At 44.1% G+C, this 27,824-nt stretch overlaps 1 protein-coding gene across 2 annotated transcripts; it reads left to right on the top strand.

Moving 5' to 3' along the window:
* Window positions 1–391: 391 nt before the first annotated feature.
* Window positions 392–27,285, top strand: LOC109894194 (succinate--CoA ligase [ADP/GDP-forming] subunit alpha, mitochondrial). Of its 2 annotated transcripts, XM_020487474.2 has the most exons (9): window positions 392–754; window positions 3,284–3,384; window positions 5,306–5,422; window positions 5,556–5,768; window positions 5,938–5,995; window positions 6,828–6,911; window positions 8,371–8,522; window positions 17,652–17,840; window positions 26,906–27,285. In XM_020487474.2, the coding sequence occupies exons 1-9, from the start codon at window positions 721–723 to the stop codon at window positions 26,930–26,932; spliced, it is 975 nt and encodes a 324-aa protein (XP_020343063.1). In that variant the 5' UTR covers window positions 392–720; the 3' UTR covers window positions 26,933–27,285. The 2 variants fall into 2 exon arrangements, with proteins under 2 accessions (XP_020343063.1, XP_020343064.1); XM_020487475.2 differs by lacking the exon at window positions 6,828–6,911 and having other exon boundaries at window positions 524–754.
* Window positions 27,286–27,824: the final 539 nt, after the last annotated feature.

Genomic DNA, 27,824 nt, shown 5'->3' with positions numbered 1-27,824 from the left:
ATACTGACTGGTTTTCTGATCCACGCCCCTACCTTTAAAAAAAAAAAGATATCTGTGACCAACAGATACATTTCTGTATTCCCAGTCATGTTGGCCTTTGTAGCTCAGTTGGTAGAGCTTGGTGCTTGCTATGCCAGGAGTGTGGCTTTGATTCCCACCCATACTTAAAATGTATGCATGCATGACTGTAAGTCGCATTGGATAAAAGTGTCTGCTAACTGGCTAATATTATGTGAAATCCATATATTACGGCCTACTAAATTCATTTCAATTGACTTATATGAACTGTAACTCAGTAAAAACATAGAAATTGTTTCATGTTTCTTGAATATTTTTGTTCAGTGTAAGAATCACATTTCCATAGCAGATTTTACCCTTCGGGTTTTCTATGATGGGCATAACAGGCACTTTAGTGTTTGAGGCATGCAAGCCTCATCCGAGTTGTTGATGAAAGTTTGAACTCCACTTTCCAGAATTCTTTGCTGTTTTAAAGCCAACCTTGAATCTTTTGCCTGGAGAAATTTCCATCTCACTGGTTGTACTATTTTTGTCAGCGACTTAAATAATAGGTATAATAACAACATAGTGAAATTGGTATCTCGGTTGAACAAGTTCAAAAACGTTTGCAGTACGTTTTATTAGTTGGGCATATTTGTAGTCAGCCCTTTGCCTTTTACGTGTAGGTCCGTAGCTTCCCGTGTCATTGGTGAATGACCGAAGATGTCGAATAGTAGGTTGTTTGCCCGGCTGCTCTGTAAGTACAACAACATATGTGTTCTCCTCAAGTCTTTAAACTGTTTAGGTTCTGCTAAATGAAGTGCTTCACGGAGCACGTTTTGGACGGAATTTGGGGTTTCTTGCTCAAAGGGTAGCCATGGCAAGCAACGCAAGGGCCTCTATTACTGGCTAACTGTTTTAGCATGCTGATAGATAGCGCATCAATTTCCAGGCCACACAGTCCGAACTACTGAACTTTGACCGTGCTTGTCCTTTAGGCTTTTATATTTAGCGTGTCAATTCTTTTTAAATGAGATTAGGGCATGTAGTTAGCTATACTATAACGTAGCTGTGCACTTGGTAAGCTAATGCTACCTAACGTTACTCCCCCATTGTATTGTAACGTTACAAACAGCTAACGTTAGTAAAGCTTTCAATTTGTGATTTACAACGTTATCTCTTTATATGGGAAGTAGCTACAGGCTGTTGGTTGCTGTGTTGGGGGAAACTATAGTACTAGTACTCTGAAAAGAGTTAACCAAGCTACCAATTACTTGACTGAAAGAAGCATAACTTTAGTGTTCCTTCATTTAAGAAATTGTTTACTTTACTTAAACTTAAAGTTACTTTGAAAAAGTAGTTCACTACATCCAAACTACTTCGTGGGAAAAAATGATAATATGAAATCTCAAATGTCAGACTACAAAGTGCACGAACAGATCACTTTGGGATGATATGTTATCAGAATGTGTGATTGTTTGGCCGGCATTTTCCTATAGTCCACGATCAGCTCCTTTGTCTTGCTCACATTGAGGGAGAGGTTGTTGTCCTGGCACCACACAGCCAGGTCTCTGACCTCCTTATAGGCTGTCTCATCATTTTCAGTGATCAGGCCTACCACTGTTGTGTCGTCAGCAAACGTAATGATGGTGTTTGAGTTGTTTGGCCATGCATTTGTGTGTGTGAACAGGGAGTACAGGAGGGGACTAAGCACACACCCCTGAGTGGCGCCAGTGTTGAGGATCAGCGTAGCAGATGTGTTGTTGCCTACCCTTACCACCTGGGGGCGGTCCAGGATCCAGTTGCAGAGCGAGGTGTTTAGTCTCAGGGTCCTTAGCTTAGTGATGAGCTTCGTGGGCACTATGGTGTTGAACACTGAGCTGTTGTCAATGAACAGCATTCTCACATAGGTGTTCCTTTTGTCCAGGTGGGAAAGGGAAGTGTTGAGTGCAATAGAGATTGCGTCATCTGTGTATGCAATTTGGAGTGGGTCTGGGAGGATACTGTTGATGTGAGCCATGACCAGCCTTTCAAAGCACTTCATGGCTACAGATGTGAGTGCTACAGGGCGGTAATCATTTAGGCAGGTTACCTTTGGTTCCTTGGGCACAGGAACTATGTGGTCTGCTTGAAACGTGTAGGTCTTACAGACTCGGTCAGGGAGAGGTTGAAAATGTCAGTGAAGACACTTGACAGTTGGTCCATGCATGCTTTGAGTACACATCCTGGTAATCTGTCTGGCCCTGCGGCTTTGTGAATGTTGACCTGTTTAAAGGTCTTGCTCACATTGGCTAACGAGAGTGTTTCAACAGAGTCATCCATCACAGCTGGTGCTCTCATGTATGCTTCAGTGTTGTTTTCCTCGACGCGAGCATAAAAGGCATGTAGCTCGTCTAGTAGGCTCGCGTCACTGGGCCACTCGCAACTGGGTTTCCCTTTGTAGTCCGTAACAGTTTTCAAGACCTGCCACATCCGATGAGTGTCAGAGCCGGTGTAGTAGGATTCAATCTTAATCCTGTATTGACATTTTGTTGCCCTCTGTTCTAGCAAGCTTTCAATGCCAAATAGCATATATATATATATTTTTCCAGAATCTCACACGTCTGTAGATTACACATTCATGGTAATTTGTTTCTTTCCCCTTATTTATAACCAGCCTTTTGTGGAATAATAATCTCACCATGACTGCCATACAGAACTGCACATACTAATGCCATTCATAGGCTTCTCTTGGCGGGTTGGAGCGTTGGGCCAGTAACCAAAAGGTTAATAAAAAAATCTTTCTTTCTGCCCCAGAGCAAGGTAGTTAACCCAGGCGCCGATGATGTCGATTAAGTCCCCCCGCACCTCTCTGATTCAGGGGTTGGGTTAAATGCGGAGGACATGTTTCAGCTGAATGCATTCCGTTGTACAACTGACTAGGTGTCCCCCCTTTCCCTTCCTTCCAATTTCAATCATGAGGGAATAGGCACAATGGGTAGCAAAACTCGTTATCCAAGCGTAGTGGCCTACATAGTGTATGTGTGTTTTACTTCTAACAGTTGCTACTGTGTGCTGTAGATTTTGGAACATAGCCGCTGGGCCTACCTTCAGGTCTGTTTTAATTGGATTTAAACTAATTAGAGGAACATCATGTGACAACAACTCAGGCAACAACGCTGGACTACGTCTCCTAGATGGCAACCCTTCTCCCCTTTCCATCATGATGTGACTTTGGCAATAGTGTTTTTTGGAAATCTCACCTGTGTGTGGTCTCACTTTCCTCTCCTTCTGTCTCCATTTGCAGTGCAGCAAAATGGGGTAAGGAACTGTTATACTGCTTCAAGGAAGCACCTCTACATTGACAAAGACACCAAGGTCATTTGCCAAGGCTTCACTGGGAAGCAGGTGTGTATGCTACACAACACCCAGCCGACACTGGCAGCTTTCTGCATTCAACTGGGTTGTATTCATTACGGCACTCAAAGGAAATCTTAACTTTTGCAACTGAAATGATTGAAAATGTGCGTTTCCTATAAGACAAGTCCAGGTAGTCCCTCCCTGTCTCAATCTGCTTTCATCCGTTTGGTGCCGAATGAACACAACCCTGATTGGGTTATTGTTTCACTGTCAACAGACATTGTTGAAGATCTGCCTGTGCAGAGTCAAAGCAGCTCAATAATCTTCCCAAAACATTAATTGACAAAGTTGCCAGAGGAGCATGTAGGCATAGAGATTTAAAAATAACCAACTGTATCCACTAGCTAAGGATTTGAATTTGCGATGTTACATTGAGTTAAAAAAAAATATTAAAGTTAAAAAAATAATAATTAAGCTTCAAACAGTAGCTAGCGATCTGCAACTGAGCACCTTATCCACAGACAACGAGTTGTCGTTAAATGACCCCATAATCTCATTCCACAATATTGCCTTGGATGAGGATGGAAGGTCTCTGTCAAAGTCAAAAGAAGAGTGTCGGCGTCATTGTCCCACAAGCGAAAACCTCTCTCCTCTTTCACCTTGTAGGTTAATGACCGTCCCCCTCCTCTCCAACAACTCTTCGACTTAACATAGTGTTATTAAATATAGTTCTTCTTAATGAACACTCATGCTAATTAGAAAGGGCTGAGCAATAACTCAAGTGTTGCTGCTGCTGCTGCACACCCGACTTTCGTCTATGGTTTGCTTATCAAGCCATATACTTCAAATTCATTGCCCTTTCATTTGTGGATGATAGTTAGGACCGCCACCAACGGGGGGAAAGGGCAAAGTGAGCAGACGGTGCACGTTGTGTTTATAAATGAACAGAGGGAGTAAAAAAAGATGAGTCTGGAGAATGGAAGAAGTATTGAAATGAAAAGATATCTGTGTTGCGAGGGGAAAAAATTGCTGGCTCAGTCTTTCCTTTCTCTTTACTGCTGGTAATTATAGTTTTAACTTTAGGGTCATTGGTTTGGACGTGTCGTAGTTGGCCCTCGTAGCCGCTTATCTATAGCGTTTCTTAACAGCCTCTGTAATTATTAACTGAGAAGGCTGATGGAACTTGGCAGGTTGAATATTCATAATGTTATTATTATTATTATTATTATATTACAACACATTATTGGACTCAATGCCCCTGAAAAAGTGAAGGTGGGACTGTGATTGATTTATTTTTTATTGATGACCTCAAGAAATACAGAGACTTGATGCCATTTGATTATGGTCATTTAGTGTGCCTGGGTTGGATTTAAACTGATTGAATGTGATGCCAACCTAAGCCCCTTTCACTTACAGGTGAATCTTAACTTACACTTAAGTTGAATTTTCACTTAGTCATGCATTTAGGTCAATGGGATACTAAGTGACAGACACCGTAAAATACCATGTACCAAATCTCCTCTCGGAGACCCCCATTCACATAGTCATTGATTTACTTGCTGATGTACCTAGTCTTAATATGCTGGTGGTGTCTGTGTGCCCACCCATGTCAGCTTGATTCCTATGCCCCCTCCCTCTGTGGGCACCGGACACCATTCTGCCCAGTTGATTAATGGTGGATGGCAGGCCTGTTATTCTCATTCCCCACTACCTGGCTTTAATGATATCTCAAGTTTGGCAGATGGTGCTGCCAGTGACTGGGACAATTCCCCTCTCCATCCATCACACACTGTCAGCTGCTCCCTCCCTACCCTTTCCCCTTGGCCCTAACCCTTTGAACTGAAGGAACTTCACAATATTGTTTCCATCTTGCAGATCTGCAATCAAACATTGAAGCTGGCTAAGATCAAGAGAAACGATTGGGACTTGCTGATTCTCTCTGACTCTTCCTCTTTCTCTCCCCCTCTAGGGGACGTTTCACAGTCAGCAGGCAATTGACTATGGCTCCCGGCTAGTCGGTGGCGTGTCCCCTGGCAAGGGGGGGAGGACACACCTTGGCGTGCCTGTCTTCAACTCTGTCAAGGAGGTTAAATGTGTTACACTATTTGTGTTTCCCTAAAAGTGAACTGGTTCTGAACTAACTTGCCTGGTCAAGAAATTGTTAAATACATACATTGATGAATAGCAAGCCCTAAATTCACCATGTCCCACACCTCCAGGCGAGAGAGGGCACCGGGGCCGAGGCCACAGTGATCTACGTGCCCCCTCCGTTCGCGGGTGCCGCCATCATGGAGGCCATCGACGCTGGCATGCCCCTGGTGGTGTGCATCACAGAGGGCATCCCCCAGCAGGACATGGTCAAGGTCAAACACAAGCTGTTGCGCCAGAGCACCACGCGCCTCATCGGCCCCAACTGTCCCGGCGTTATTAATGTAAGAATATACACATATACACACTGGTATTTAGTATACACACATACAAGCTGCTGCGCCAGGGCGCTACCTGCCTCATTGGCTGCAACTGCTTTACAGTGGTCAACGTAAGAGGCTAGAACACACACGCACTCTCTTGGTGTTAACTTTGTGATTTCCTATTTTGCAGCCGGGAGAATGCAAGATCGGGATCATGCCGGGCCACATTCACAAGAAAGGGAGAATTGGTGAGATATTTTTGAATCATTGAATAAAATCTGCTTTTACTTGGCAGCTGTGTCATAATGCTGACAGACCAACATCTTGTTCTGTGATGGAAAGTTAACAGTAAGTTAGAGATCCTACAATACTTGATTCAGTTTCCAAAATGACATGCGTGCAGTTGAATTGTGAGAGGGAGAAAGGACCTCTGCCCATGTGGCTATCAATGATAGTCACTCAGCGAGCGTCCAAGCAGTTTCTTTTCTTCACTGTAGCCCTGTAGGCAGCAGAAACAGCCATAGCAAATGTTTCTCCAGGTGCATTGGAGGCTGGTGGGAGGTGCTATAGGAGGACGGGCTCATTGTAATGTCTGTCTGGAATGGAATAAATGGAACGGTGTCAAAACATATGGAAACCACATGCTTGACTCTGTTCCTTTTGTTCCATTCCAGTCATTACAATGAACCTGTCCTCCTATAGCTCCTCCCACCAACCTCCACTATTGTAGTGACTGCTGGGGAGCTGCATCGCTGCACAGACATCCTACACCACTTGCTGCTCATTGCGAAGACATACAGTGTCTGTGTCCCCAATGCTACCCTGTTTACAATAGTCCCTGGGGCTCCAGTCAAAAGTAGGGAAGATGGTGCGATTTGTGGTGCACCCATACAGTATGAATACAGGTCCTTTCCAATACTTAAAAATGCATCCTTCTTCCTTACCTCTCAAGAAGAAGGAAGGATGCATGTTAAGAGAATTGGAACTTGTCCTCAGTCTCTCCTTATCTACTGACAGAAAAGGGAACTGTGTTGGCACCGGACACCAGTGTGAAATAAAGGTATTTTGTTTTTCTGTCAGGCATTGTCTCTAGATCGGGAACTCTCACATATGAAGCTGTTCACCAGACTTCACAAGTTGGCCTGGGACAGTCTCTCTGCATCGGTACGTGGGACTGAACGTTATGATATACACATACTGCAAATGTATAGACCAGGGGCGAGCAACTTTGATGGGGGTGGGGGCCACTAAAACCTCTGAACTGATCATGAGGGGCCTCCGATTATGAGGGGCCTCAGTGGTTCTGTGTACCCACCCATGCAGTCAAAGCCAGCCCTAGCCTTTTTGAGAGCCCTAAGGAAAATTTAAAACAACACAATTTCACTAACTGAAATGGTTTTCTCCCCTCTTGACGGCAGAGAGAAAAATCTGAAGTTTAAGGAGTCATTTCATGCAATTCTACACTTTGCCATGGGGCGTAGAGATTTTTCCGCGGGCCTACAAAAAGGGCCGCCAGTTGCCCATCCCTGGTATAGACAAAATACAGTGCCTTCGGAAAGATTTCAGACCCCTTGACCTTTTCCACATTTTGTTACATTACAGCCTTATTCAAAAATGGATTAAATATATTTTTTTCCCCCTCATCAATCTACACACAATACACCGTAATGACACATTTACATAAGAATTCAGATCCTTTGTTACAGCACCTTTTGCTGCGATTACAGCATTGAGTCTTCATGGGTGTGATGCTACAAACTTGGCACACCTGTATTTGGGGAGTTTCTCCCATTCTTCTCTGCAGATCCTCTCAAGCTCTGTCAGGTTGGATGGGGAGTGTTGCTATTTTCAGGTCTCCAGAGATTTTCGATCGCGTTCAAGTCAGCGCTCTGGCTGGGCCACTCAAGGACATTCCAAGACTTGTCTTGAAGCAACTACTGCATTGTATTTGCTGTGTGCTTAGGGTTGTTGTCCTGTTGGAAGGTGAACCTTCGCCCCAGTCTGAGGTCCTGACTCCAATACCTTGACTTTGTTGTCCGTAAACCATTTTTCCATATCTTTGGCAGTATGCTTTGGGTCGTTGTCCACCTGTTCTATTCGGCGCATGTGACTCATACAATTTGATATATTATTTATTGGATTGTGCATGTGTGCCGTTCAGAGGGTGAATTGGCAAGACAATATTTTGAACTGGTTGTGGTAGTAAGTGCCAGGCACACCGGTTTGTCAAGAACTGCTGGGTTTTTTACGCTCAACAGTTTCTCGTGTGCATCAATAATGGCCCACCACCCAAAGGATAACCAGCCAACTTGACACAACTGTGGGACGCATTGGAGTCAACATCGGCCAGCATCAGTGTGGAACGCTTTCGACGCCTTGTAGAGTCCATGCCCCGATGAGTTGAGGCTGTTCTGAGGGCAAAAGGGGGTGCAAAACAATTTTAAGAAAGCGCTCTTTATCTTTTGTGCACTAAGTGTAGTTATTTTTAATGCAACCATAACACTTCCCAAGTCACATATAAAACCAATGATGAGTACATGGTACTCTATGCCTTCGGTCACGTCTGACATTCATCTTCTGGATATAAGCAGCGTAACAGTGATTTCTAATGGTTTTTGTTCAGGCATTGGCGGGGACCCCTTCAACGGGACAGACTTCATTGACTGCCTGGAGGTATTCCTGCAGGACCCTAAGACGGAGGGCATCATCTTGATCGGAGAGATCGGAGGCAACGCCGAGGAGAACGCTGCCGATTACCTCAAACAGCACAACTCTGTAAGAAGAGAGACCCACACGTTAAACATGCAGACTGCAGACTAACGTTAACAGACTGTTAACACTTTGCCAATGGTCCACCAGTACTTTTGTGAATCATCCAGACCCTTTTTAAACGACAAGTGTAGTTCTGTCAGGTACTCCCTTTCATCTCTTTGATTCCGACGACCCCCTCGGGAAGTCTCACTCCGAGCCCCCAGGTCCAAAACGTGTGCGTGGGTGGGTGGACATGTTTCACTAAACTTGTGAGTAACAGAAGTGCTCACAAGAATGGTAAACTAACTATAATACAGAGAAGTGAGGACATTTTGCCGGTCCTTTACTTGTAAAAAGGCAATTTTAAGGTTAGAATTAGGGTTGGGTGTTAAGGAAAATAGGATTTTGAATGGGAGCCATTTGTTGGTCCTCAAGTATAGTAAGACATACTGTGTGTGTTCTCACCTGCTAATGGATCTTGGGATTCTGGACAGGCTGAGGGTGTGAGCTATAGTGCATGTTTTAATTTTTTTATTTGTTTTATTTCACCTTTATTGAACCAGGTAGGCAAGTTGAGAACAAGTTCTCATTTACAATTGCGACCTGGCCAAGATAAAGCAAAGCAGTTCCACACATACAACAACAGAGTTACACATGGAGTAAAACAAACATTGTCAATAATACAGTAGAAAATGAGTCTATATACAATGTGAGCAAATGAGGTGAGAAGGGAGCTAAAGGCAAAAAGAGGGCCATGCTGGTGAAGTAAATACAATATAGCAAGTAAAACACAGGAATGGTAGAGTGGAAGAATGTGCAAGGTAGAGAGAGAAATAATGGGGTGCAAAGGAGCAAAATAAATAAATACAGTAGGAGGAGAGGTAGTTGTTTGGGCTAAATTATAGATGGGCTATGTACAGGTGCAGTAATCTGTGAGCTGCTCTGACAGCTGGTGCTTAAAGCTAGTGAGGGAGATAAGTGTTTCCAGTTTCAGAGATTTTTGTAGTTCGTTCCAGTCATTGGCAGCAGAGAACTGGCAGGAGAGGCGGCCAAAGGAAGAATTGGTTTGGGGGTGAACAGAGAGATATACCTGCTGGAGTGCGTGCTACAGGTGGGTGCTGCTATGGTGACCAGCGAGTTGACATAAGGGGGACTTTACCTAGCAGGGTCTTGTAGATGACCTGGAACCAGTGGGTTTGTCCACGAGTATGTAGCGAGGGCCAGCCAACGAGAGCATACAGGTCGCAGTGGTGGGTAGTATATGGGGCTTTGGTGACAAAACGGATGGCACTGTGATAGACTGCATCCAATTTATTGAGTATGGTACTGGAGGCCATTTTGTAAATGACATCGCCGAAGTCGAGGATCGGTAGGATGGTCAGTTTTATGAGGGTATGTTTGGCAGCATGAGTGAAGGATGCTTTTTTGCGAAATAGAAAGCCAATTCTAGATTTAACTTTGGATTGGAGATGTTTGATGTCTGGAAGGAGAGTTTACAGTCCAACCAGACACCTAGGTATTTGTAGTCCACATATTCTAAGTCAGAACCGTCCAGAGTAGTGATGTTGGACGGGCGTGCAGGTGCTGGCAGTGATCAGTTGAAGCGCATGCATTTAGTTTTACTTGTATTTAAGAGCAATTGGAGGCCACGGAAGGAGAGTTGTATGGCATTGAAGCTCGTCTGGCACGTATGGATGGTTGTTAACACTGTCTCCAAAGAAGGGCCAGAAGTATACAGAATGGTGTCGTCTGCGTAGAGGTGGATCAGAGACTCACCAGCAGCAAGAGCGACATCATTGAAGTATACAGAGAAGAGAGTCGGTCCAAGAATTGAACCCTGTGGCACCCCCATAGACTGCCAGAGTCCCGGATTTGACACACTGAACTCTATCAGAGAAGTAGTTGGTGAACCAGGCGAGGCAATCATTTGAGAAACCAAGGCTATCGAGTCTGCCGAGGAGGATGTGGTGATTGACAGAGTCGAAAGCCTTGGCCAGGTCAATGAATGCGGCTGCACACTATTGTTTCTTATCGATGGCGGTTAAGATATCGTTTAGGACCTTGAGCGTGGCTGAGGTGCACCCATGACCAGCTCTGAAACCAGATTGCATATCGGAGAGGGTATGGTGAGATTCGAAATGGTCGGTAATCTTTTTGTTGACTTGGCTTTCGAAGACCTTAGAAAGGCAGGGTAGGATAGATATAGGTCTGTTGCAGTTTGGATCAAGAGTGTCCCCTCCCTAGAAGAGGGGGATGACCGCAGCTGCTTTCCAATCTTTGGGAATCTCAGACGACACAAGAGGTTGAGCAGGCTAGTAATAGGGGTGGCAACAATTTCAGCAGATAATTTTAGAAAGAAAGGGTCCAGATTGTCTAGCCCGGCTGATTTGTAGGGGTCCAGATTTTGCAGCTCTTTCGGCACATCAGCTGACTGGATTTGGGAGAAGGAGAAATGGGGAAGGCTTGGGCGAGTTGCTGTGGGGGGTGCAGTGCTGTTGACCGGGGTGGGGGTAGCCAGGTGGAAAGCATGGCCAGCCGTAGAAAAATGCTTATTGAAATTCTCAATTATCGTGGATTTATTGGTGGTGACAGCGTTTCCTATCTTCAGTGCAGTGGGCAGCTGGGAGGAGGTCTTCTTATTATCCATGGACTTTACAGTGTCCCAGAACTTTTTTGAGTTTGTGTTGCAGGAAGCAAGTTTCTGCTTGAAAAAGCTAGCCTTGGCTTTTCTAACTGCCTGTGTATATTGGTTTCTACCTTCCCTGAAAAGTTTCATATCACAGGGGCTGTTCGATGCTAATGCAGAACGCCATAGGATGTTTTTGTGTTGGTTAAGGGCAGTCATGTCTGGAGAGAACCAAGGGCTATATCTGTTCCTGGTTCTACATTTCTTGAATGGGGCATGCTTATTTAAGATGGTGAGAAAGGTGTTTGAAAAAACAAAAAACAGGCATCCTCTACTGACGGGATGAGATCAATATCCTTCCAGGATACCCCGGCCAGGTCGTTTAGAAAGGCCTGCTCGCTGAAGTGTTTCAGGGAGCATTTGACAGTGATGAGTGGAGGTCGTTTGACCGCTGACCCATTACGGATGCAGGCAATGAGGCAGTGATCACTGAGATCTTGGTTGAAAACAGCAGAGGTGTATTTAGAGGGCAAGTTGGTTAGGATGATATCTATGAGGGTGCCCGTGTTTACGGCTTTGGGGTGGTACCTGGTAGGTTCATTGATAATTTGTGTAAGATTGAGGGCATCAAGCTTAGATTGTAGGATGGCTGGGGTGTTAAGCATGTTTCAGTTCACATATGGTGTCCAGAGCACAGCTGAGGGCAGAGGGTGGTCTATAGCAGGCGGCAACAGTGTGAGACTTGTTTTTAGAGGTGGATTTTTAAAAGTAGAAGTTCACATTCTTTGGGTACAGACCTGGATAGTAGGACAGAACTTTGCAGGCTATCTTTGCAGTAGATTGCAACACCGCCCCCGTTGGCTGTTCTATATTGTCTGAAAATGTTGTAGTTAGGGATGAAGATTTCAGAATTTTTGGTGGTCTTCCTAAGCCAGGATTCAGACACGGCTAGAACATCTGGGTTGGCAGTGTGCTAAAGCAGTGAATAAAACAAACTTAGGGAGGAGGCTTCTAATGTTAACATGCATGAAACCAAGGCTATTACGGTTACAGAAGTCATCAAAAGAGAGCGCCTGGGGAATAGGAGTGGAGTGTTTACTTCCAGTTAGGAAGTTAACTGAATGTACTTCCAGTTAGAGTTCATGGTGCAGAATACAGCACACACCTTTGATTGACACACTCGTTCCAGGCAAGTGTGGGAGAGACTGATCTTTGGAGCATGGATGGTGAATTATGCAAGGCTTGAAAAGTAGTTGTGCCTTTCAGCAATAGTTATTGCCAAGTGTGTGTTTTGCCCTCTAGATTTGTCAAGACACAGAATTTTGATTGAGAAAATACGTGTGTGTACACACACACACACACACACACAGAGGTTTGTCTGTCTGTCAGGTGTTCAGCAGCTGAAAATTAATTTGATGTGCTTTCAGCTGCCCTAATGCATGTAAATCTCTCACCACTCTCTTTCTCGGGAGAACAACTCTTTGGCTGAGGCCAAAATAACACCATATTTCCTAATAGCGTACATCTTTTGACCAGAGCCCTTTGGGCCCATGTCAAAAGTAGTGCATTTACATGGGGCTTAGGGTGCCATTTGGGACGCACACACTCTCTCTCCCTTCCACATGTACAAACCGGCTCAACCAATCATCCAAAGTGTTGACAACCAGAGACCAATGGCCCATTTGAAAGCGGCGGGTAGTTCTCTGAAAGTTGAGTGTGTGTGTGCCGAGCATTGACACCAGAGGCAGCAGTTTAACCAAAGCCTGAAATTGTTTTATCTGAGTTGCTGTTCTGTCAACGTTGAGAAACGGAAACACTGAATGCAAAGCCAAACCCAAAATTATGTTCCTCTCTTTAGTTTCACTCATAGAACAATTCCATGCTTCAGACATGTTATTTTCTAGGGTTGCAAAATGTCAGTAGCTTTCCCAAAATGTCCAGGTTTTTAAGAAAACTATAATGTTATAACTAACTGTAAGTTAACAATCTATTTGCCTAATATATGATATCTAGCTCAGGGCTCCATCTATGCATTTGGTTTGCTAGCTAAGTGGCTAGATGGCAAGAGGAAGATTCTTGGTTACAGCGACAGTCAATTGTACATGAATAGTACAATACAATGACACTGTAGGGAATAGGTTGCCATTTGGGACTCGAAAAGTAGAATATAATATCACATTGGTATGCCCTTACCATTAGCTAGATATTGGTATGCCATAGCTAGATATTTCAAAATGATCTCTTTCGTCAAGTCATGACGTCCGTGATCTTCAGATCGAAAAGTCAGAATTCAGGCATCTTTCTAGAGCTCTGAGTTGGATCACTTTTCAAAACCATTTTGAAAGCACGGAGTCTGAGATTTCCGATTTCCCAGTTGTTTTGAACACAGTATTAGTCTCAGCTGAGGGTGGGAGAAATCAGCGGAGGGTCCTCCTCTCAAGGTCTCCGCTCTCTCCATTCCTTTCCTCCGGGTGAGACTAATCAGAGGGGACACCAGCTTCCACCTGATGTTGAAACTCAAGTCCCAATGCATCTGCCTCATGCACAAATTCATGTTGTTCCTATGACCAGAGAAAGTGAAAATATTCCTCTATTAAAACAGACTAATAAAAATGTAGGGCTATTGATAGACTTTGCTACTCATTCATTGCAGCGCGAGTGGAAGTAGGGAGAAGTGCGTTTTATGTTTTGTAATGGTATTGAATAGAGTGTTGACAGTGCTGAATAACTTAACATAAATTCACTCATAATAACAACCGCTCTTCGCTGTATTCTTTGATAGTCTCCCTCTGATTGTTTTAAAAGTTATGAAATCTCACGTAGGCTAGTATCAAACTTTGCTGTGGCCGGGGCTGTGGAAGCCGTAGGCATGATGATTTGAGACAAATTAAATGGTTAAAAAATAGGAACACTGCCTACCCGATGCATAAGGCTTTTGAATGAAGTGCACCTACAACCAACAGCGCAAGAAAAGTTTGGTGATCGACTAGAAATACCTTGAAGATTGCGATCGACCGTTTGGTGACCACTTGTACACGATTTAAGTCTAGGGGATGAAGATCAAATTGTCGAGCTTGAGTCAAATCGGTCTTTATTAAAAGTGTTACACTTGACATAAAATATGCTTAACAAAAAATGCGATGTATAAAAATAGACAACTAATTTACAAAAGAGGGGCCTTGAAAGGGAGATCTTTGCACCAAAAAGTTGCTCTGATGTTTTTAATTTCGCAGAGCTAAAATTAGTACACACTTTAGAGGTCATTAGCCTACATAGAAAAACTATTCCTCTAACTCTGTGTGCTGCTTGCCAACCTGGTCTGTTTTAGTATACTGAATTAAAATATAAAGTCAACATGTTAAGTTTTGGTCCCATGTTTCATGAGCTGAATTTTATTAGATTTTTTTGCACACCTTTGTTTACATCCCTGTTGGTGAGTGCTTATCCTTTCCCAGGATAATCCATCCACCTGACAGGTGTGGCATATCAAGACTGATTAAATAGCATGATTATTACACAGGTGCACCTTGTGCTAGGGACAATAAAAGGCCACTCTAAAATGTTTGGTTTTGTCACAACACAATGTTGTAAGAAGTTTTTTTTTTACCTCTTTTTCTCTCCAATTTTGTGATATCCAATTGGTAGTTAGTCTTGTTCCATCGCTGTAACTCCCGTGCGGACTTGGGAGAGGCGACGGTCAAGAGGCATGTGTCCTCAAACACGACCCTGCCAAGCCGCACTGCTTCTTGACACACTGCTCGCTTAACACAGAAGCCAGCCTCACCAATGTGTCGGAGGAAACACCGTACACCTGGTGACCGTGTCAGCATGCATTGCCCCCGGTCCGCCACAGGAGTCACTAGTGCGCGATGGGACAAGGACATCCCTGCCTGCCAAACCCTCACCTAACCCGGACAACGCTGGGCCAATTGTGCGCCGTCTCCCGGTCTCGGCCGGCTGCGACACAGCCCGGGAGGCAGATGTCTCAATTTTTGATGGAGTGTGCAGTTGGCATGCTGACTGCACGAATGTCCACCAGAGCTGTTGCCAGAGAATTGAATGTTAATTTTTCTACCATAAGCTACCTCCAATGTTGTTTTAGAGAATTTGGCAGTACGTCCAACCGGCCACACAACCGCAGACCACGTGGAACCCCTCCAGACCTCCACATCCGGCTTCTTCACCTGCAGGATCGTCTGAGGCCAGCCACCCGGACAGCTGATGGGTTTGAACAACCGAAGAAAGTCTGCACAAACTGCTGGAGATGAAGCCCGTTTTCAACTGTACTGGAAAAATGGTGTTGTGTGGGCAAGCCGTTTGCTGATGTCAACGTTGTGAACAGAGTGCACCATGGTGGGGTTATGGTATGGGCAGGCATAAACTACGGGTAACGAACACAATTGCATTTTGATGGTAATTTGAATGCACAGAGATACCGTGATGAGATCCTGAGGCCCATTGTTGTGCCATTCATCTGCCGCCATCACCTCATGTTTCAGCATAATGCACAGCCCCATGTCGCAAGGATAAATTTCTGGTAGCTGAAAATGTCCCATTTCTTCCATGGCCTGCATACTCACTAGACATGTTACCCATTGAGCACGTTTGGGATGCTCTGGATCGACGTGTAACAGCCTGATCAACTCTATGCAAAGGAAACGCGTTGCACTGCATGAGGCATCTGTGACCAACCGATGCCGATCTGTTTTCCCAGTCATGTGAAATCCATAGATGATGGCCTAATTAATTTCAATTGACTGATTTCCTTATATATGAACTGAAATGACCTACTCCTTCTCTTTAGTTCCATTATTAAAGTAATAGATCTCCAAGGTTAACAATGTAGGACAAAGGCGGTGGGAACTCTCATGCTATTTTGACTTCTCTTATTATGCTCCGACTTCTCTGAGGGAAGATGAAGATTAATTGACTAATTACAGCCTAACTTGTTCAGGTAGGTTTTAAAAGTTGATTCACACAGGGGGTGGTTTGTTTGTCAAAGCTGTGAATTCATTAGGATGGGACAAGCGTGAGCCTGAACTGGAGTGTTTAGGGCCTAGCTAGAAGAACAGCATTGGGCCTGCATTCATAAAGTGTCTGATTAAGTAGGAATTGCTGATCCAGGATCAGTTTTGCCTTGTTGACCATAATGAATAAGATTGTATGGACAGGGATGCTTTGTGAATAGAGATTCTAAAACAGACGTGGCCACCCCTCATATCCTGGAGAGCTACTGGGTGTTCAGGCTTTTGCTACAGCCGTACTTCAGCTAGTCAAGGTCTTGAAAAGCAGCTAAGTAGTAGAATCGGGTGTGGAACAAAAGCCTGCAGGAAGGTCAGTCTTTAGGAAAAGGCATGGCCACCCTCGTTCTGACCCATTTAGAGGAAAAAATGTTGGGCCACCTTACAAGAGGAAACATTCACCTCGACTAATTAGTATCCTCCCGGTACTTTTTTTCCCCCCCTTGATTGCAGTCATATTCCCCCGTTTAATGAACATTTTGCTTTCAGAGCCATGAGCCTTGTTAATACTGTACATTGTTAGTCAGGTTTTTAAAAAACATTTTTTTTAACAAATTCATTTTCTTGGCCCGAGAGATGAGCGGATTGGCTGCTCCGCTTAAACAATTATGCAGTGTCTTCAAGCATGTTGAAATGAATAGCGGTCGTCGGGCAGTGGTCTTGCTGTACATGCCTGCCAGTTTCAGTAGGGTTCCATTTAGAAAGCATGCGCTGAAATGGTAGCAGGGAAGTAAAGACTTAAGCAGGAGGACCACCTTTCCTGGCTTGTCGGCCAGTTTGTTCTACACGCCGTGTTGACTCTCATCTGAAGGAGAGGGTATGAGGGAGAAAAAGATGGAAGGAGAGCCTTATCACAAGGCAAGTACCTGAGAAGGAGTGTCTGAAGAGAGGCCTGGCTTGTGTTCATTTGGCAAAAAAAATACTGAAATGGGTGGCTACTACAGTACCTGGTCGAATAGGAAACGCACATTTTCGCTACCCAATTCGAAAAGTTTTCCTAAGCATGCCCTAATGAGCAAGCCTGTCTTTCATCTCCTATACGATGTTATTCCTGAGTGTGAAATATTAGCTCGCTCTCCCTTCCCGCCAAGCGCTGGAAGACTATCTCAACTGTTGAATTTAGCCTCCATCAGGACGAGCTGAGCGGACAGGGCCAGAGCTAATCAGTGTCCGCGTGACTAATAACCTGCTTCTGCGAGAATGAGATCATGTGAAATGGCAGGGAGGGGTGTGGAGGGTGTGTATCTGCCCATGCAATTAAATGGTCTCATTGACTCTTTCACACACATCTGGACAGAGCATGTAATAGAGTATTGGCATGAATGTGAATATAACATTTACTGTCCTTTTATTTTAATAATAAAATAAGATTGTTCTAGGAATACCTATTTGAGGGTCTGTTAATAGGAAGACAATGTCTTTTGTTTTGGAATGTGTATTCTGTTATTTGTCTGAGAACACAAGTATGACTGAGGCTGTCTCCTTCTCAACCCCCCCCCCCCCCAGGGAACGAATGCCAAGCCCGTGGTGTCTTTCATCGCCGGGCTCACTGCCCCGCCGGGCCGTAGGATGGGTCACGCCGGTGCCATCATCGCAGGGGGCAAGGGTGGAGCCAAAGAGAAGATTGCCGCCCTACAGCAGGCGGGCGTTGTGGTCAGCATGTCCCCGGCTCAACTGGGCAGCACCATGTTCAAGGTGAGATTAGAGAGATGTATTAAAGAGCTAATCTATCTTTACCATGACTCGAGCCCTCTAGCCAACTCTATGGGTGAGACCCGTAGCGATAGATAAATGTCATTCAGTGGCGCGCCGGACTACCATTCTCCCATAGCTGGGGGAGGACGGCAAAAGGGTTACTTTGGTCGCTTTAGTCCCACATCCCAACTTTTCCTCTTCCCTCAAATATACTAAAAACAATCTCGACTAGGGTTGCAAAGAATTTCTGGAAATTCTTCATGAAATATTCCATGGGACGTTAAGCCTGGGAATTTGGGGGATTTTGCTTAAATTCATCAAAAACGTTAACTTATAACATAACTGCCTTTTGTATCACACAATTAAAAAGTTATGGGTCTTGTGGCATATTTTGTTTACTGTCCCCAAGTCAATGGAATTCCAAACATCTGCATGCACAGTGCATTTTTCCATCACATGTGCAGTGCATCACATGTACAGCTGATTCTCAAGATCTTGCACACTAATGAGATGCTATTGAGCCCACACCACGACACTGTCTGAGCCAAGGACTACATGTTTTCAGGTAAGTTTTGATTACAATACTGGGTGGGTGAATATATTTGATATGACATTATTTTTTTGTTAACTAGTAAATAGTAGCATACACCAAAGTGTTTAAATAATTTCTAACTTGTTAACAGTTTCTGCTAGTTAGTTTTTGCTACCAAGTGGGTTTTATCTTGCTTGAGCCTGCTAACTGTGTTAATTCACCTGTTTCCATACATGTTTAATTTCTAAACAACTCCTTTGTAAGATAGATAGTTAAGCAGTTCGATACAATTCCATGTACAGATACATGTTTTATTTGTTTTTATTTTTACTCATTTTTTTCTTTAAAGGAAAATGCCACGGGCACTATCTGATGTGTGGAGACATTTCACTGCAGCTAATGTAGATGTGAAGAATGCAACAAAGATGCAGAGTCTGTCCAAGTGCATCAAGTTTCCTCAGCGTTCACAACAAGCAACCTCTGACAAAAGTCCCTCTACATCCATTCGATGTGAAAATGATGAATCAGACACCTTATCAATAGCAACAGCTTATGGTCCTCCTGGAGTCAGAAGTTTTTATTTGACTCATTGGAGGAACATAGTCAGAGAAATGCTGATGAATGTCTTACACGAGCTGTGTATGCAACTGGTTCACTTCTGATGCTCACAGGCAATGTGTATTGGAAGAGATTTCTGAATCTTCTTTGCCCAGCATACACCCCTCCAACCAGAGACATGCTTTATCTACTCATTTGCTGGAGTTCAACAGAGTTCAAGTGAAGGTCAAGCAATTCATAGAGAAAGCAGCCTGTATTGCAATCATCTCTGATGGGTGGTCGAATGTCCGTGGGTAAGGAATAATTAACCACATCTCCACCCCTCAACCAGTATTCTACAAGAGCACAGGCACAAGGGACAACAGACACACTGGTCTCTACATTGCCAATGAGCTGAAGGCAGTCATCAATGACATTGGACCACAGAATGTATTTGCACTGGTGACAGACAATGCTGTGAACATGAAGGCTGCTCGGTCTAAAGTGGAGGAGTCCTACCCTCACATCACACCCATTTGCTGTGCTGCTCATTCTTTGAATCTGCTCCTCAAGGACATCATGGCACTGAACACAATGGATACACTCTACAAGAGAGCCAAGGAAATGGTTAGGTTTGTGAAGGGTCATCAAGATTTATAGCAGCAATCTACCTCACCAAGCAAAGTGAGAAGAATAAGAGCACCGCATTGAAGCTGCCCAGCAACACCTGTTGGGGGTGGTGTTGTCATCATGTTTGTCAATCTCCTGGAGGGCAAGGCAGGGTAGCCAAGTGGTTAGAGCGTTGGACTAGTAACCGGAAGGCTGCAAGTTCAAATCCCTGAGCTGACAAGGTACAAATCTATCGATCTGCCCCTGAACAGGCAGTTAACACACTGTTCGTAGGCCGTCATTGAAAATAAGAATTTGTTCTTAACTGACTTGCCTAGTTAAATAAAGGTAAAATAAAAATCTCTCCAAGAAATGGCCATATCACAGTCTGCCAATATGGACAGCCCCATCAAGAGGATCCTCCTGGATGATGTATTTTGGGAGAGGGCAGAAAGCAGCCTGAAACCTATAGCAGTAGCCATTGCATGGATTGAGGGAGACAATGCCATCCTATCTGATGTTCAGACTCTGCTTGCAGATGGAAGAAGAGAAATCCGTACTGCCCACTTCACTGTTGCTCCAAGCAGAGGAAACTGCAGTTCTGAAATACATCAAAAAGCGTGAAGATTTCTGCCTGAAGCCCATACACTTCGCAGCATACATATTGGACTCCAAGTATGCTGGCAAGAGCACCCTGTCTGGTGCAGAGATCAACAAGGCCTATGGTGTCATCACTACCGTGTCTCGCCACCTTGGCCTGGATGAGGACAAGGTTCTTGGCAGTCTGGCGAAGTACGCTTCCAAGCAAGGTCTTTGGGATGGAGGTTTAATAATATCTCAACAGTCACCTGGTGGAAGGGACTTAATGGTTCTGAGGCTCTTTCCCCTTTTGCCTCCATCCTCCAAATCCCACCAACATCAGCCGCCTCAGAGCGCAACTGGTCCTTGTTTGGGAACACACACAACAAAGCATGCAACAGGCTGACCAATACAATGGTTGAAAAATTGGTGGCCATCCAGGAAAATTTGAGGCTTTTTGAGCCTGACAACGAGCCATCCTCCAAGGTTGGAAAGTGACAGTGAAGATGACACCTCAGTCTGATGTTCAGAGGAGGTCCAGGGAGAAGACAACCAAAGCTTTAGTTTCTAGACTAATTTTAGAGATGTATGTTGAAAACATTTTTGGGAGATGCGATGGATCATTGGGGATCATTCAATATTTATTTCGTTCGTTTCCTGAACTCATTTAATTAAAGTTAAATTCATTTTTTTTTTTTTTCAATTGTTTTAATCATTTGCAATGATGTCTACTCATGATAAGGTAAAAGGTCTCCATGTGATATGGTGTGTGTATATACACTGCTCAAAAAAAAAGGAACACTAAAATAACACATCCTAGATCTGAATGAATTAAATATTCTTATTAAATACTTTTTTCTTTACATAGTTGAATGTGCTGACAACAAAATCACACAAATTATCAATGGAAATCAAATTGATCAACTCATGGAGGTCTGGATTTGGAGTCACACTCAAAATTAAAGTGGAAAACCACACTACAGGCTGATCCAACTTTGATGTAATGTCCTTAAAACAAGTCAAAATGAGGCTCAGTAGTGTGTGTGTGGCATCCACCTGCCTGTATGACCTCCCTACAACGCCTGGGCATGCTCCTGATGAGGTGGCGGATGGTCTCCTGAGGGATCTCCTCCCAGACCTGGACTAAAACATCCGCCAACTCCTGGACAGTCTATGGTGCAACGTGGCGTTGGTGGATGGAGCGAGACATGATGTCCCAGATGTGCTCAATTGGATTCAGGTCTGGGGAACGGGCGGGCCAGTCCATAGCATCAATGCCTTCCTCTTACAGGAACTGCTGACACACTCCAGCCACATGGGGTCTAGCATTGTCTTGCATTAGGAGAAACCCAGGGCCAACCGCACATGCATATGGTCTCATAAGGGGGCTGAGGATCTCATCTCGGTACCTAATGGCAGTCCGGCTACCTCTGGCGAGCACATGGAGGGCTGTGCGGCCCCCCAAAGAAATGCCACCCCACACCATGACTGACCCACCACCAAACCGGTCATGCTGGAGGATGTTGCAGGCAGCAGAACGTTCTCCACGGCGTCTCCAGACTCTGTCACGTCTGTCACATGTGCTCAGTGTGAACCTGCTTTCGTCTGTGAAGAGCACAAGGCGCCAGTGGCGAATTTGCCAATCTTGGTGTTCTCTGGCAAATGCCAAACGTCCTGCACGGTGTTGGGCTGTAAGCACAACCCCCACCTGTGGATGTCGGGCCCTCATACCACCCTCATGGAGTCTGTTTCTGACCGTTTGAGCAGACACATGCACATTTGTGGCCTGCTGGAGGTCATTTTGCAGGGCTCTGGCAGTGCTCCTCCTTGCACAAAGGCGGAGGTAGCGGCCCTGCTGCTGGGTTGTTGCCCTCCTACGGCCTCCTCCACATCTCCTGATGTACTGGCTTGTCTCCTGGTAGCGCCTCCATGCTCTGGACACTACGCTGACAGACACAGCAAACCTTCTTGCCACAGCTCGCATTGATGTGCCATCCTGGATGAGCTGCACTACCTGAGCCACTTGTGTGGGTTGTAGACTCCGTCTCATGCTACCACTAGAGTGAAAGCACCGCCAGCATTCAAAAGTGACCAAAACATCAGCCAGGAAGCATAGGAACTGAGTATTGGTCTGTGGTCACCACCTGCAGAACCACTCCTTTATTGGGGGTGTCTTGCTAATTGCCTATAATTTCCACCTGTTGTCTATTCCATTTGCACAACAGCATGTGAAATGTATTGTCAATCAGTGTTGCTTCCTAAGTGGACAGTTGGATTTCACAGAAGTGTGATTGACTTGGAGTTACATTGTGTTGTTTAAGTGTTCCCTTTATTTTTTTGAGCAGTGTATATCAAATGCAAAAAAAAACATCTACATTTAAATGGTATTAAAGTTCATTTGCATATATTCCATGTTAATTCCTACAAAGTTTCCTCTGAATATTCCCCAAAATGTGCAACCCTAATCTCGACATAGAAAAGTAGAAAAAAAAACAATGAACTTACAGTAACCTTTATGTTGTTTTCAGTCTTTGGGTTTGTTAACAAGTAAGGTTGTGGGACTTGTGGATTGAACTTTTTTAATACGTAATAAACAAAAGGCACCGGTGAGGGGGAATTAATAACCATGGCTGTTGATGCCGGGGCGGGCAACTCTTCTACGCTGCTGCTGCCTATATTTCAATTTATCACCGGAGGAAGCCGGTTTTAACAAGACGTATAAAAAGTTCAAGCTTGTATTACACCCATTCATCTTATTCTTTCATTAAGAGCGAGCGCAGGGTGGCAAACCCAAACACCCAGTTATTGATTTGCGCGGCGGTGGCACTGTTTTCGTTTTAATTCAGAATCATTGCGCGTAATGTTGAACTATTTCCCGGCATGTTAATTTCCCAGCCATTTTGTGTTCATACATCTCTGTTAATCTCATTGGCGCTGCTGTAATCGGTGTAATAATACACACGACACAACAGAGCAAACAAACAAAGTAGTGCCCGATGGGGGTAATTAATTTGGTTTGGTTTAACATGCTCAGCTCTCAGTACAGTACAAGGCCCAACTCTCTAGTGTTTTGTTTGTGCTTGTCGGTGAAGTTCTCCTTGTGTCCACACCTAGATTTCAAGTATTTGTTTTCTTTCAAATGCTGTAAATGCTCTAGATTAAACTTGCATGTCACCGATAGAATAGTCCCAAATGTGCAAACTCCACCCACCTAGCATTCAAGGCAGACTGTGTCAAGCCCACATAAATCTCCAGTCACCCATGTGTGCTGCTTGCTCCGTTTTTCACTCTTTCTCATGGCCTCCCTTGACAAAATGTCCCTGTTGCACACCAGCACTCTTAATCACTCCCTCTCTCCTTCCTCCTGCTCTCATCTCTCTTCATCTTGCTCCACCTCTCCCCTTCTTTCGGTATAGAGCACCTTTGACACACACACAAGGACGATCACATCTCTTTCTCTCTCCTGTTCCTCTTACTCTACATCTTTCGTTTACAGGCTGTATCACAACCGGCTGTGATTGGGAGTCCCATAGGGTGGCGCACAATTGGCCCAGCGTCATATTGTAAATAAGAATTAGTTCTTAACTGGCTTTCCTCATTAAATAAAGGATCAATATAAAAATGAACAAAGTTGTTTCCCCTCTGCTTAAATGCATATCTCAAGCAAGCACTATTTCTCCTTCTCTTTCCTTGCCCTCTTCAAATCAAATTGTCACATGCTTCGTAAACAACCAGTGTAGACGAACATTGAAACGCTTACTTACAGGTCCTTCCCAACCATGCATTAATTAATAAATAAATAAATATATATATATATATATGAAAATAATAACGAGGAATAAATACCGAATGAGTAACGATAGCTTGGCTATATTCACGGGGTACCAAGTTGAGGAATGAGGTAATTGAGGTAGATACAGTGGGTCAAAAAAGTGTTTAATCAGCCACCAATTGTGCAAGTTCTCCCACTTTTAAAAAGATGAGAGGCCTGTAACGTTCATCATAGGTACACTTCAACGATGACAGACACAATTAGAAAAAAAAATCACATTGTAGTATTTTTAATGAATTTATTGGCAAATTATGGTGGAAAATAAGTATTTGGTCACCTACAAACAAGCAAGATTTCTGGCTCTCTGAAGTTACAGACCTGTAACTTCATCTTTAAGAGGCTCCTCTGTCCTCCACTTGTTACCTGTATTAATGGCACCTGTTTGAACTTGTTATCAGTATAAAAGACACCTGTCCACAAACCTCAAACAGTCACACTCCAAACTCCACTATGGCCAAGACCAAAGAGCTGTCAAAGGACACCAGAAACAAAATTGTAGACCTGCACCAGGCTGGGAAGACTGAATCTGCAATAGGTAAGCAGCTTGGTTTGAAGAAATCAACTGTGGGAACAATTTATTAGGAAATGGAAGACATACAAGACCAATGATAATCTCCCTTGATCTGGGGCTCCACGCAAGCTCTCACCCCGTGGGGTCAAAATGATCACAAGAATAGTGAGCAAAATCCCAGAACCACACGGGGGGGACCTAGTGAATGACCTGCAGAGAGCTGGGACGAAAGTAACAAAGCCTACCATCAGTAACACACTACGCTGCCAGGGACTCAAATTCTGCAGTGCCAGACGTGTCCCCCTGCTTAAGCCAGTATATGTCCAGACCCGTCTGAAGTTTGCTAGAGAGCATTTGGAAGATCCAGAAGAAGATTGGGAGAATGTCAGATGAAACCATAATAGAACGTTTTGGTAAAAACTCAACTCGTCGTGTTTGGAGGACAAAGAATGCTGAGTTGCATCCAAAGAACACCATATCTACTGTGAAGCATGGGGGTGAAAACATCATGCTTTGGGGCTGTTTTTCTGCAAAGGGACCAGGACGACTGATCCGTGTAAAGGAAAGAATGAATGGGGCCATGTACCGTGAGATTTTGAGTGAAAACCTCCTTCCATCAGCAAGGGCATTGAAATGTGGCTGGGTCTTTCAGCATGACAATGATCCCAAACACACTGCCCGGGCAACGAAGGAGTGGCTTCGTAAGAAGCATTTCAAGGTCCTGGAGTGGCCTAGCCAGTCTCCAGATCTCAACCCCATAGAAAATCTTTGGAGGGAGTTGAAAGTCCATGTTGCCTAGCAACAGCCCCAAAACATCACTGCTCTAGAGGAGATCTGCATGGAGGAATGGGCCAAAATACCAGCAACGGTGTGTGAAAACCTTGTGAAGACTTACAGAAAACGTTTGACCTCTGTCATTGCCAACAAAGTATTGAGAAACTTTTGTTATTGACCAAATACTTATTTTCCACCATAATTTGCAAATAAATTCATTAAAAATCCTACAATGTGATTTTTCAGGATTTTTTTTTCTCATTTTGTCTGTCATAGTTGAAGTGTACCTATGATGAACATTACATGCCTCATCTTTTTAAGTGGGACAACTTGCACAATTGGTGGCTGACTAAATACTTTTTTGCCCCACTGTATGTACATATAGGTATGGATGAATTGACTAGGCAACAGGATAGGTAATAAACAATAGCAGCATATGTGATGAGTCAAAAGCATTTAGTGCAAAAAGGGTCAATACAGGTATTCCGGGTAGCTATTGGTAAACTATTTAGTAGTCTTATGGCTTAGGGGTAGAAGCTGGTCAGGGTCCTATTAGTTCCAGACCTGGCGCATCGGTACTGCTTGCTGTGCGGTAGCAGAGAGAATAGTCTCGATCATTCTCCCTCTGGACTATGTGTGGACCTTGTGCCACCTTCCACCCTTCTCCCTCCTTCCATCCATCAGAGTGCCTGAAGCCTCGTGGCCACCATGTCAGCACTCCCGTCAGGAGCCCTAACACAGCCCCGCTCATCCCCCGGTCTCTTTCTCCTTCTCTCTTTCACAGAAAGTCAAGGGCCCGGCCTTGATCGGCGCGTACAGATACACTTAATCCGCCCCGCGTGAGACTGAAGGGCGTCTTCCCTTAACACTCCTGAGTGTTACATTAGATAACACACGCACAGCCCGCCAAGTTGCTCTAGTACTCTGTCAAAGTTGAGGCGTTGAGCCGAAGTAGACATTTTCAACCACTTGGTGGCAGTAGACATTCAGGTATTTTGGAAGTAAGGCATTTTCCAATGGGCAACATCATGCATGTGTGTTGCAGTCCTGATAAATGACATTTGCATAAAGGAAGCTTTTTCCTCTGGCATGGGGAATTCTAGGATGGGAAGGAGAGTAATTGTTTTATCGTCCTTCCTCTGCTGATATTTAATAAACGGCGACATCCCGTCTGTAATGTTCTCCGTCCTTTTGGTTATGTGCTTTTACGTCTTATTTTCACTGTCGTATAATATGACTATGGATCTTGATGCTTTGGTGTGAATATACATGTTTTCTGTTGTATGGACTACTCCACACTGAACATGAGCCTTGCATAGCCTTATTCGGTTTGTAAGGTATTTATCTTTGCATCCAAAATAATGATTTTTGAATGTTATTTGTCTAGATCTCCTTCATTAATCCCTGATGAGAGAGAGAGAGATTGTCTACATCCCAAATGGCACCCATAGTGGCCAACTTTTGATCCGAGTCCTATGTAGGGAATGGGGGTGCCATTTGGGACGAAGTTATCCCTTCCCCCACCTCCCCAGGAAGAAAGTGCCTTGTCAGGGTCTACTAGCATCCCCTCCAATCCCCCACCCCGTGTAGCTTCCAGATGTAAACAAACTGTGAATCCACATGAATAAATAATTATTTCCTCTCCTTCCCCCTGTTTCCCCCTCCTGTTTGTTCTGTCCCTCTCTCCGCAGGAGTTTGAGAAGAGGAAGATGTTGTAAACGGGGAAAGGCACCCCCCCCTACTACCATACACACTCACTACGCAGTGTTTTTAAGATGTTTTTGATTTCTGCTATGAATTCATACCATTACACAAAATAGTAAATATATCAGTATATCTTGATGTCTTTTAAATATGTGATACCATGTCTTTTAGAGGATAGTTATTGGCATCTGTTATGGTAGCTTCTGATGTGTTTAGTTTGACAACAGAGGAATGCCAAGGTAACCGAGGTGATCTGGTTCCTGTGTTGTCTTTCTACTACTACACTCTCCTACTGTAACCAAGTATTCCATCAAAATGTCTGTTCTCACTGGCTATACACCTGAATAAGAAAATATCTCGAACACGGTTTTGGTTGTGGGCTCATTTTTATGTTTGTCTCGCTCTCTTTTGCACGCACACACAGGTTAGCATGACGGTGTTGAAGCGTTATCACACTGTGGTATTATTGGGTGCATATGACGTGTGGTTTTACAGTGTAATAGCATTAAAAACAATATCTGTTTGAAAATAGTATGTAATACTAGACTTTATTCGGAAGATGTTTTTATTTTGTTCCAATTTGAAAAGGTTGCCACTGAACTAAATTCATCCAATCACACACCCCTGTCATGCAGTGTCACTCCCTGGCGAGGCCAGTTAGGAGGCAGGATATACAATCCAGGGATTTGATTTGCTATAATCGAGCTAACATGTCACCCATTAAGGGATTTGCATGTGCACACATTTTCTCTTCGCCTCATTGGAAGAGGTGGTGTGTAGGAGGCCTTTTATTGGGATTACAGTATAATTGAATTGCTTCATTACATAATGACAAATGTAAAAACTGTATATCAGATAAATGCTAATTCCTTCTCAATTCACACTTCATAACTCCTCTTGAAGCTG

This window comes from Oncorhynchus kisutch, linkage group LG7, assembly GCF_002021735.2.
Source record: "Oncorhynchus kisutch isolate 150728-3 linkage group LG7, Okis_V2, whole genome shotgun sequence".
Taxonomy (NCBI): Eukaryota; Metazoa; Chordata; class Actinopteri; order Salmoniformes; family Salmonidae; genus Oncorhynchus; species Oncorhynchus kisutch.
This window is presented reverse-complemented; position numbering and strand designations above follow the sequence as displayed.